Below are 11,051 nucleotides of genomic sequence, written 5' to 3'. Positions count from 1 at the left end.
TCTGGATTAGCATCCAGGAATTTTTTAAAGGATTGTTTACCATTGCTAGATAGGAAAAAACTGCACATTCAGAATCATTTCTTTCCAAATGCATATGGAATAGAAATGACTAGAAGTGACAGACATCCTCTTTATATTGCTATATCACAAGCTGATCCAGATCCACATGACTGTCTGGATACAGGGATTCAATTCATGCATGTTGTTGAGGGAAATTTCAGCCTTGGCGGAGGCGTGCAGTCTCAGGCTGCTCATGTTTTTAAAGCATTCAGCTTGGCTCTACTACACAGTACCTAAAGAGTGGAAAAAGAAACACCACAAGAGTCAGATGATGAATGCAAGGTCTTTATATATATATTTCTTCAGTATAATTGCAACATATTTATAGAGTACTGCAGTAGAACAGAATAAAACACAGACACCTGTTGTTGTTTCATGTAGTGATATGAGGCAGGAGGTTTCCCTTTAGTTAATGGGTGCCTTCATTATTCAGTCTTACTAGTGCACCATGATGAGAGTAGAGTCATTTCAAAGCTTCAGCAAACTTAAAAAACAAGAACAGACAAATAAATACTGTACAACACCATATATGTAATACTAGATTCAGAAGTCACAAAAAGGTCATGCTTTTCTCAACAGAACAGTTATACGTATATATGCACCTTCATATAACAATGCAGCATTTCTGGCGAGTTTCCCTTCACAATAACACTCTCATCAACAAATGGCAAAAGTAAAGTGCCTTTTCTTTAGAATTGGTGATACCAAAATGCAAATGCATGATTGCAAAAATGCATCTGGATGCAGACTTCCTGAAAAGATAAAGGTTTGGAGCAGACATCCATAGAATTAGACTGGATAGAAAGGACAAGTGGCACACGAGGTCATTTGATAGGCTGTTATAGGAGTGAGGATTGTTTAAGTGATGTGCAGTGTTTAAAAACCTCTGTAGCTACAAAGCCAAAATATATTCTGAGAGCGGTTAAACAGTCGCTTGATCAATCTCACGAGCCACACTTAACACTCTTAAGCCACACACTTGAACACACACCATATAACGGTAAGAGACTATTACCAGTATCCTGCGTCAGCCTGTTTATGGGTCGCTACCTGAATGACCTCTCAGGGATGTTTATTTGAGAAGCGATGTCCTTTCTATCCAATCAAGCACTGTACATAAACTCAAAGACCTTAAACAACAAACCACACAATTCATCAACAACAGGGATCAAAGGACTCCAACTGCACTAAAGCATCATCTGTTCAGCAATTATTGATTACACACCCAACACTCCTCTACTAATCTTTACCCACAAGACTGTACAAGATCCAATAGTGCTCCGCTGTCGAGGTAAATGAGCAAATTTGTTGTGATGGTCAGCTAGTCCCCCCCTGAGAAGATAGCAGAGACACAATCTAAAAGAACGTAATGTTTTCCCCACATTGCGTGGAGATACGGAGGTGGGATTTACACAGGCACCAACAGTCAGACTTCTGTTTTAGCTCTTTGGCACCCAGATCACATATACTTCCTGGCAATGAAAGAAAATGTGTGGAAACACTTGAAATCAATCGGTGTGAAATAGCATTTGAAATCAAATGTTCTGTTCTTTTATAGTCTCTACCTGAAGACTAATAGCATCATTCTCTCTAGCAAACTAAGCACTTGCAAATGAATGTTCCAAATCCTTTTAGCTTAGTTGTCTGGCTGAGACCTCAAATTTCTCAATAACCTCCTACTTCAGTTAAGTAACTCAGAGGACTGGCTGAATGAATGTGTCCTGTGAAACTAATGTCTTGTTCCACTTTATAATGCCTTTGTAAAACCTGAAGGATTTTATACTGTAGCAGCATAGTTAGTTATCACCTGGACTGTCCAAGCCATGTGCTTGTTCCATCAATCAATCAAGCTCATATTCATTATATTTCCTCATGTAAAATCTACAATAAGCATGATCAGGATGTTTCCTTAATGTTGGTGTTGTCAATCACAAGCGCTCAAAGATAGCATCAAAAAAGCCAGTAGGCAGACATCATGCTTACACACACCCAGGAGAGAGTACTGGATATAAAGAGAAAGAGCTTGGTGTCATGCCAGATGTGTAACAGGTTGGCAAGTGATGAGACAACAATGTATTTTTTGTTTTAGTTCAGCTTGGTTGAGGCCGATATAAGGATAATGTGCCAAATCCTAACTTGAGGAAACCAGACTTCACCAATATTCCTAAACCTCCGCAAAACTCCTAACCTGTAAATTTCCTTCAAGTCATGTCTATTTAATTATTTATAGGTGGCTTTGATGTAATATTTCATGACTTTTAAGGTAGGCTACCTCCCCTCAAATTAGGATTGGGCCCTCTGACTCTCTGAGTGAAGTGGTAGTTTTGGCTGTGGTCCTTCAGTACTCCCTGGCCTCTTCGAGTTCATTCATGAACACGTCCTCGTGGGGGTTTTCTGGGCAACTCAGTCCATTGTTGGGTGGTCGCACCGCATGGAAGCGACTCCAGTCTCCCTTGCACAGAATCCAAGGCAGCACATCCACTTTGAAGTGCAGCTCGGGCGAAAACTCGGTGCTAATCAGGTTCGGCGTGCCTGCGCCTTTTCCTCGTGTGATCAGCCTCCCGCGGTCGTCGTAACAACAGTGCTGTGCCGCAAGGGTAGTCGAGTCACTGGACAGTGCCGAGCGGATGCAGCTGCGCGCTGAAGGCTTGTAGATGTCCAGGCGCTCCTTGGAGCCGCTGGCATCGTGCCAGCGGAACGGCCGTCCGTGAGCGTCATCATAGACACTGACCACAGTGTACGCGGCTTCGAAAGGGTAGGAGCAGGGGCAGTTGGGCAGCTCAGACAAAACCTGATGGAGGTACCTCTGCAGGAACTCGCTCTTACAATTGAGCCATTTCTCACAGCTGTCTACATCTGTTGGAAAGAAGACAGCAACACTGCATTAATCTCTGCCACTGCTGAGAGCATGAACAGATGAACAGACACCATGGAGTCAAGTCTGAATCCTATACTTGCATCTGTATACATCTGCTTTACACTACTGAGTAAGCCTAATCTAGATCCAGTTCCAGTATATATCTGATTGAGAAACCTTTTTTACGGTTATGGAAAACTTCCCGAATAAACACTCACCTGTTCCAAAAGGCTCTGTGCCATTTTCCATTTCGAAAGGGAAAGGCTCTACCACAGTGTTGACATCACCTACATAGAGAGGGATAGATTAGCCGATTAGTGAAAAAAAAAAGCCCTGCAAATCAGAATAAAAATCTGAATATTTAATGCACGTGTTAAAGTAAAATATGCTTGGAAGTAAAATATTACCCGGGCAGGGCTCCAGGTCACATTTAGAAGCTTCTGTCAGAGTACAGGAGTACCCACAGGACTTGGTCCTCTTCCTCTCACCATGTCCACATGTCACTGAACAGGGAGACCAGGGTGTCCAATCATCTATGTCTTTCTCTGTGGAAGAGAAAATGTAAACATCAGTGTCAGGAACCCAAAGGTACACAAGTAGTGCTTAACAGATTTTAACTTCAGACATTTATTTGCTCTTACGCACACAAACATGCAAACGTGTTTCAGCCTTGTGGCTTTCATCAGCGCATCAGAGACTGAAAATGTAAGCATTTTCTGTGAACTCATTTCCTACTGATCAAAACCTATTCCACACAAACAAGAAAAAGCCTATTAAGATTAAAGCACAAGAGAATTTACACAATGGGAAAAGTGTCGTAGAGATTACGAGAGGTGATGAGAAGATTAGAATAGCAGCTCTGCACCTTCCTTTTGTAATAGGTGGAGCTAATTGGAAGCAGCTTCGAAGTGTTGATAAATAATTACAAGCACAAGAGGAAGAACCGGCAAAATACAATAACACCGTTTTGTGTTGCTATGAACTAAACACGCACTTCGACAGGCTAAAAAATCCAAAATGAGCTTTCAAACTTTCCTGACTGCCTCAGCCCAATTTTCTCCTGGTCTAACCTTTCCCATGCAAACCCATGTTCTTTTTAAGAAGGCTTCAGTAAAATTAAAGAGAGAAAAGCTGTGCTGTGGCTGTCCGCCTCCGCGCCATGCTTCCTTGTGGTGTTAATAACACTGAAAACAAGTCATTCTTGATTAAAGGCGAGGTGGGTGCAGAAATACCAGCTTGGGTGTAGCGAGCACCCAATTTTACTTCGTGGGCGCTGCCAACTCGCCATGTGGCCATACAGGAATGAGGTCTCAGGAGAGTCTTAATTATAGAAGAAGCTAAGGCAGACATCCTTGATTTATGTTCACCAAGCCTTTAGATGTGACCACTTTATAGGCATTGTTGCCTTTGCTCGCTCGTCTATACGCACAACAGTTAAACAGATGGAGCCTATATACCGATATAAAGGACAGAGGAAAAGCGTTACAGTAAAACCTAGTTTTAAGCACCTGTTACTGCATTACAATAAAACAGAGGAGTTTTGTGCAGCGTCAACCTTCATAACTGTTCAAAAACACAAATAGATTAATTGTGCACAAATTTGTATCTATGGGAAAACCTTTGACGACTAAAACTTTCATGCTGTGGTGAGTCTATGGCTGTGCACTGAATTAATTTGCTTTTCATTCACTGTACAAATCTGACCTCTTCTCATCTCGCACTATTTACTATTTTTACAACTGAACAAATTGTCTGTGCAAGCTGAGACACAACACTAGTTATGTGGATCCTTTAAAGCACCCCGAAATTCTTGAACTCGCTCAAAAGGCCAAGCCGCCGAGGGTACTGAGGACCATCAGGGTCTGAGGGGGGCCCGAGGGGTCCCAGGGAAAGATGAAAGGGCCGGACAAATGGCCGCTGTCATTCTCTGTTCCCAATCTGCCCTCTAATTGTCTACAAGCAGAGGGCTGTTTTGTCCCAGGGAACAGTGCCGGCCTCACGCTGCCATTAGCAAAAGCATCAGACCCATCTTCAAAAGGCAGGCCTCTGCGACCAGCACAACCAGTGTCAACTTCAAAGTACCCATAACCCACAATGTCCTCATATTCAAGTGCTCATGCAGCCTCACTTGCTAGCATTGTTTGGATCTCTGTGACTACAGTTAACATGCAGTCTTTCTAAGCTACACTTCTTTCTCCAGCTCTACTTCAGGACCATCTTCATCGCTTTCAATATGATTTACTGAGCTATTTAGTGTCCAAAGGTTCATTTTTAAGCCTTTTTTTCCTTTGGGAAACAGAAACAGTTGTGTTTATACGGCCTTAGTTACACACAGAGAGTGCACCACTTTGCAAAACCTACCATAGTAACTCTGTATTGGATCCCAGCCTTCGTTCCAGTGAGTATCCCAGTCCCCGCCTACTCCGCTGGGTAAGGGCTCCTCACTACCGTAATCCAAAGAGTAATCTTCCTCCTCCTCTTCTTCGCCAGTTTCCTCCATGCCCGACCGGCTGTTGCTGTCCTCGCTGGAATCGGTGTAACTCCAAAACAGGGGCCAGAAAAGCTTCTTGCCTCCGAGCAAATCTACTGTGGATGAGGGGGAGGAGGAAGAGGAAGGTAGCCAATCTTTTTCCTTGGCAAGGTCCATCTCCACTTCCATTTGAGGATCATCGACTACTTCAATGGTCACCTGAGTAAAATAAGAGAGTGTCACTGATATCACAGCATGAACAACGCTTAAATGAATTATTTGGAGTCAATGAAAGATAATCAAATATTATCCATCTGAAATGTTCAATATCGCTACAATAAATCTGCTTTGCGGTTATGAAAAAGTACAGCATATACTTTTTGCAGCTTTAGTGCTTGACTTACAACTCTTCTTAAGAAATCAACCATGTCAAATCCTTGGAAGGGTATTTTAGTCAGGAAACCCGCTCTCCGGATCTAAGTAAGCCAGTCAGACGTAAGCATGAGCACTCAGTCAACTAAACGATCCTCTCAGGGAGAGAATGCGAACCTTTATTCTGGATAACTACCTCTCATTACCTCGATATGACTCATCCCAGATTCACAGTACTTCCAAGGGCCCACTTCAGCTGATGTAAAGACCAGACAGCAGTGAGACTAAAGAGAAAAGCTATGTTTCTGTAATTGTTGTAAAATGAATAGTTAGAAAGTAGCTTGACGATCGAGTACTATGGTCATTTCAGTATAGCTGGGTATATTCTTGCTGTTATCCTCGGCCTAGGGTAGGTCTTGTAGGTCTATGTTACATAAAATCTCCTCGGAAATCAAATGTCTCTGTACTTATATTGATGTACAGCAGATTGGTAAAACTATGTCTCGCATTCTGAATACTCTGACCAAACAGGAGAAGATAAGTGCCTGCAGAGATCATAGAAAAGACTAAATCTGTGTCTTCATCTGTTTGTTGTAGACATTAAAGGGTTTCCTTTTAGCCTCTAGACATATAACACAGAGGTAATATCACGTGACTCCCTTGTCCCTACTAACCTGTATGTTGGGGTTCTGTGAGTTAATGTCAGCTTTGGCCAGGTCTGGAAAGTTCTTCAGATCCAGTATAAAAGGTTTGGTCTCCTCCTCAGGCTCAGGTTGTGGAAGAACACCAAGGGAGCGGTGCTGGGGGTGAGACCACCTCCTCTGGTGGCTGTGGGGCTCAGGCAGCAGACTCTGAACCTGGTTCTGCTGCTCCAAAGCCTCAGAGGCAAACTGGACACCACCACTATGAATTGACTGGCCATGAGCCTGACGGAAAGAACAGGTAAATGCAGGTTACAGTGAGCACAAGTTATCTACTGGAATAATTTAAGAAACTAACCAAAAGAACACTTGACAGAAAAACTCTTAAGGTGCGATTCTGCTTGCAAGGTGACAAAGTTTGCAGACACCACCAGTGTGTGCTGCTTAAGGGCTGGTTGCAGAAAGAAAGATCTATTATTAATAGTGGCTTACTGAAGGGTCTAAAAACAATTAGTGTTCAGTTTTCAGGAAGAAAGCCTTTACACCATCCACCGCTTTGCAGCTTGGTAAGCAATTCCAAAAGGCCCCTGGGCATCCACTAACCAGCCAAGTCATCACCCAGCCTTCGGTTCGTTTTCTTTTTTTTTTTTCCCACAACAGTCATGCCATCCAGGCCGTGGACAAAGAGGGTCCTGTGCCAGAGAGAGATCCGCTTTTAGCTTTAATGAGAGGGCCTGGGAGGCGTGGGACCCCTGGGCTGATGCGAGTGTGTCTGAACCTGCTGTGCTGCCGCCGCTACTGCCACTGCTTAATTTGACCTTTCAGGTTTTACAGTTACTGAGAAGGAAGGCCGGCAGGAAGAATCGCTGATCTCCGAGATTAATGGTGATTAGAGGTGACATTATAATAGTGGGTAGTTGCGGAAACATGTACCAAATGTAGAATGCAGTCTCTAAAATGAGATGCTGTTTTTTGCTTAGTCTGTTTTAAATCTAATAGGACACATGACTGTTTCATGACAGTCACTGGTAAAGAGGAAAAAAACAAAAACCCCTAATGAACCCTTGTCTGCCATTCGTTCATGTTTTTGTCATCCTGTGAAAGAGCTAACTGGCCCAAACATATGATTTGACAAGAATTTCAGATTGGACCTGTGCCAGTTTGTGGTACGCTCAGCACAACAGTGGCAGTCGGTGGGCTAAAGAGCAGAAGAAACGCTTTAATGAATGACCAGTCAGTTCATGATTTATGGTTATGGCCTCGAGAACAGGGCAGACTTTTCAGGGACCGCCTGTGATCATCCCATAAAGAACTTATGTAGTCAGTCAAATCCAAGAATGTGAACACATAAAGCTGGTTAGGAGGCGGTGCCTGTCGGGGATGATAAATGATGGATAAAGGTGAGCCCTCCTCAAATATGTGTAAGCTGGTGGTGACAAACAGATACTTTTTTCTGGAAACATTTAGGTGTTTTCTTTGCACTATTTGCCACTTTTCTTACAAGAAATGACAACAAAAGTTGACTGAAAATAGCGATGGTGCACATTTTTTAAGCAAGAATTTTAACATTAATTGTAAGAATATAAGTAGCGGTGAGTAACATTACAGTTGTATTTATATTACTAATGTAAAACAGTTATGTTTACTGGATTTTAGAATTTTTAGATGAACATTTAATGTGATTTTTACTGAACATTTTATACTTTACAATACATAGTCAGCCAAAGAAGACCGCCAACTTGCTGTGCCCCCAACACGCAACACCCCCCACACAGATCTAATGATTCACCATCTTCAACATTACATCTCATGTCTGATATAAGATTTCACTGGTAAAAATTCACCCCCACGTTGCTGCGTTTATCCCCGTACCTGACCTTAGTCCATACAGGTCATAACGGGCTTACACAAACCAAACACACACAAAATCTCAAGTCCAGAGTCATGAAAGAGACCGCATACTTTCACACCCTCCTCATCTCGTCCTGTTACACATCTGGATCCTGTATTCTTTCGCCCTGTATATCACTCTCCTCCTCCTTTCGTCCTCCCCCTCATTCTCTCTGATCGTGATCTCCTCCTCTTGGTAGTGGGGCTCCTCTGATCAAAGGCATCATGGCTGATGGCATGCAGTGCGTTTTAACAGGGACACTGCATGATGCACCGGGGGTACTCAGCTCTGGCCTGGGGACTGGATTTTCTTCTTGAAACAGCCTGACAATACACCCTTTTGGCAAACCGCAGCGTCCTGCTTTTAAGTGCCCGGAAAGACTGAATGTTGGGCTACTGTCACTGCTACTGTTGCTGCTGACACGCATTTAGGTTAGGGAGAGGAGGTCCGGAGACTGGATGGGGTGAGCCAGAGTAGAGGGGTAGGGACAAGATCCGGTTGGGGTTTGGGGGAGGGGGGTATGCAGTATGGCAGCCCTGATTTATGCACCCGCAGATATCAAAGGGTCCTGCACTTGGCTGTTTCCAAACCATTACAGAAGAACAATAAACTATGGACTCTCTTTGATCACCATCTTTGTGTAAATGGAAAGAGGACAACAAATGCATGCCTGGTAGAATCAGGGTGAGGTAGTGGAAGTTGGTATGTATAGTGGGGGTACAAAGCAGAAGAGGGCAAACAGGTCCCAGTATCTGGAAAATAGGCCACTTCAACACAACGCCCCTCCCTCTATTCTCCACCGAGGCATGGGGGTAAAGGCAAAAACAGGAAATTCCACATTAACACAAAAAAGAGCCAACGTAAACAATCAGATGAATGACACTTGACCTGAGCTCCAGTGTGAGAGATGCCTAAGGCTTCCCTTTCTCTGGTTACATAAGCATCTTCTTACTGGGCACCCTAACCCATACTGAGCTTGTCCTCCTCCTCCCGCAGTCTTCCTCTGCTAATCTCCCCTCTTCATCCACCACTCACACATGCAGGGGGTCACAGGCAGAGAGAGTCGCCAACATTTGGCTTTTTGGTGAATGAAATGAGCAGTCACAGCAGCCACAGTAAGATTTTTATTTTCTTCTTGTCACTAATGAGTCCTTCCTTGTGTCTTTTTGCTTTGACATCAATCAGGCAGATGATGAGAGAGAGAGAAAGTCCCAATAGGGCATCCATGGGAGGCCACACAAGAAGGAGAGAGTTCAAAGGCAAAAACTGAACCCTGACACAAACACACACAAGCGGACTTTGATATCCAAATATGTCCATGTGTAACACAAACATTCCCCTTTGACACACCGCACAGTGTGTGTGTGTGTGTGTGTGTGTGTGCAGAGAGTTTGGATTTAGCAGAGTGAATGCCCAGAGATGGCAAACCTTACTATACATGGAGAGAGCAGTGGAACAAAAGAAGGCAACAAATTTCTAATGTGGAAATTCTTTAGTTGATTAAAGAATGCCTGGAAAAAGAGGGTGAGAACATTTCATTAAGGTGTTTGTGATTTTTAAATTTCAGCAAACAAAATTACAAACAAATGCACAACATAAATTTTAAATGTTGCAAACAAAGTGAATAACTTAAATAATTTGCACCAAGCAGTTATATTACCAAGAGGCTGAATGGGAAATTAAAGCTAAGCACCAACTTTCTGATATTTTATTGTGCTCTAGTTTTAAAATTATGTTGGTACAATTTTATAAGCTATTGTAGTAATAAAAGGAACAGGACTCAGGAGACATTTTACAACCATCAGCAAAAACTTCCAACGCATTAGCTAATTGCCTGTCAGTGGCAAGTGTGATCTATGGCTTTTTCTAACTTGTTGCTAAACTCTACGCCACAAAAAAAGCCAACACACAGAAAGGGAAAAGAAAAAGGAAAAAATGGAGAAGAGAACTTACTTTGTGGGCAATATTCTTGCGTCTGGTAGGTAACCCTGTCACCACACTCACAAGAAGTATTGACCAGAGCACAACCAGCATCTGAAATCTTCTCGGGACCTCTTGACTCATCTTCTCCACTTCAAAGCTTCCCGTGAAGCCTAAAGGCGGTAAAAGTGCTTCACTGTGCACTGTGTGTTTTAGGTTAGATTACAGCTTTACAACAACAACACAAAAAACGCTTGTGTCCTTTTCGCGTTTTCTTCTCTCCGACTTTTGGCTCAGGACAAATAAAAGTTTTCAGCCTCGTCTATCAAGAAGTGTCGCAACTTTAATAAGATGCGCACGAGCGTCCGCAGGTATCCCGCGCGCTATCCATTCCTGACACCAGCGCCTCGCGCAGCAACTGTCAGTCCGTGTGGCGGCTCGAGCTCGATGCTGCGCTTCTCCATAAACACCGCGGGACGGAGGAGCTTTAAGTACCAGAAAGAAGTTAAATACCCCACGCAGAAACTCCCCGTCCGCACTGTCGCTCACTTATTCAGCTACTTCAGAGTGTGACTCACTCGTCGTGGGCGGGTGCTCACTTCCAATACATTGACATCTGGAGTTCATAGTACGCTGTGCATTTTGCTAGCTGTCTGTCTGATGCGTTCATCCATTATCCAGCTGAAGTTCATCCACCGGCTCTAGAGAGGGTGTGCGCGCGCACCGCCCAGCCAACCGGTTTCGGTAAACTTTCCTTTTACGCACGCATTCAGGGGGGTTGATGCTGAGGGAGGAGGGGGCAGGATGCTCATTGCTCACAGCTGTGCGGAGGGTGGGTGC

At 43.6% G+C, this 11,051-nt stretch overlaps 1 protein-coding gene across 1 annotated transcript; it reads right to left on the bottom strand.

Annotated features, from left to right (window-relative positions):
• Positions 1 to 331: 331 nt before the first annotated feature.
• On the bottom strand, positions 332 to 11,018 carry ism2b (isthmin 2b). Its single transcript, XM_082505630.1, has 6 exons — positions 10,245 to 11,018; positions 6,434 to 6,685; positions 5,279 to 5,606; positions 3,325 to 3,462; positions 3,136 to 3,204; positions 332 to 2,916 (listed from the first exon to the last, which is right to left on the bottom strand). The coding sequence occupies exons 1-6, from the start codon at positions 10,353 to 10,355 to the stop codon at positions 2,399 to 2,401; spliced, it is 1,416 nt and encodes a 471-aa protein (XP_082361756.1). The 5' UTR covers positions 10,356 to 11,018; the 3' UTR covers positions 332 to 2,398.
• Positions 11,019 to 11,051: the final 33 nt, after the last annotated feature.

The sequence above is a fragment of the Aulonocara stuartgranti genome, assembly GCF_965226115.1.
Source record: "Aulonocara stuartgranti genome assembly, chromosome: 15".
NCBI lineage: Eukaryota > Metazoa > Chordata > Actinopteri > Cichliformes > Cichlidae > Aulonocara > Aulonocara stuartgranti.
The sequence above is the reverse complement of the archived record's forward strand: the minus strand, read 5'-3'. Positions and strand labels throughout refer to the sequence as shown.

Bases quoted from the DNA above. Each gene is read 5' to 3' on its own strand.
- ism2b (XM_082505630.1), bottom strand. From the start codon at position 10,355: ATGAGTCAAGAGGTCCCGAGAAGATTTCAGATGCTGGTTGTGCTCTGG. The intron at 5,607-6,433 runs GTTAGTAGGGAC...TATTTTACTCAG, and splicing joins CACAGAACCCCAACATACAG to GTGACCATTGAAGTAGTCGA. The intron at 3,205-3,324 runs GTAATATTTTAC...CTCTCTATGTAG, and splicing joins TGACCTGGAGCCCTGCCCGG to GTGATGTCAACACTGTGGTA.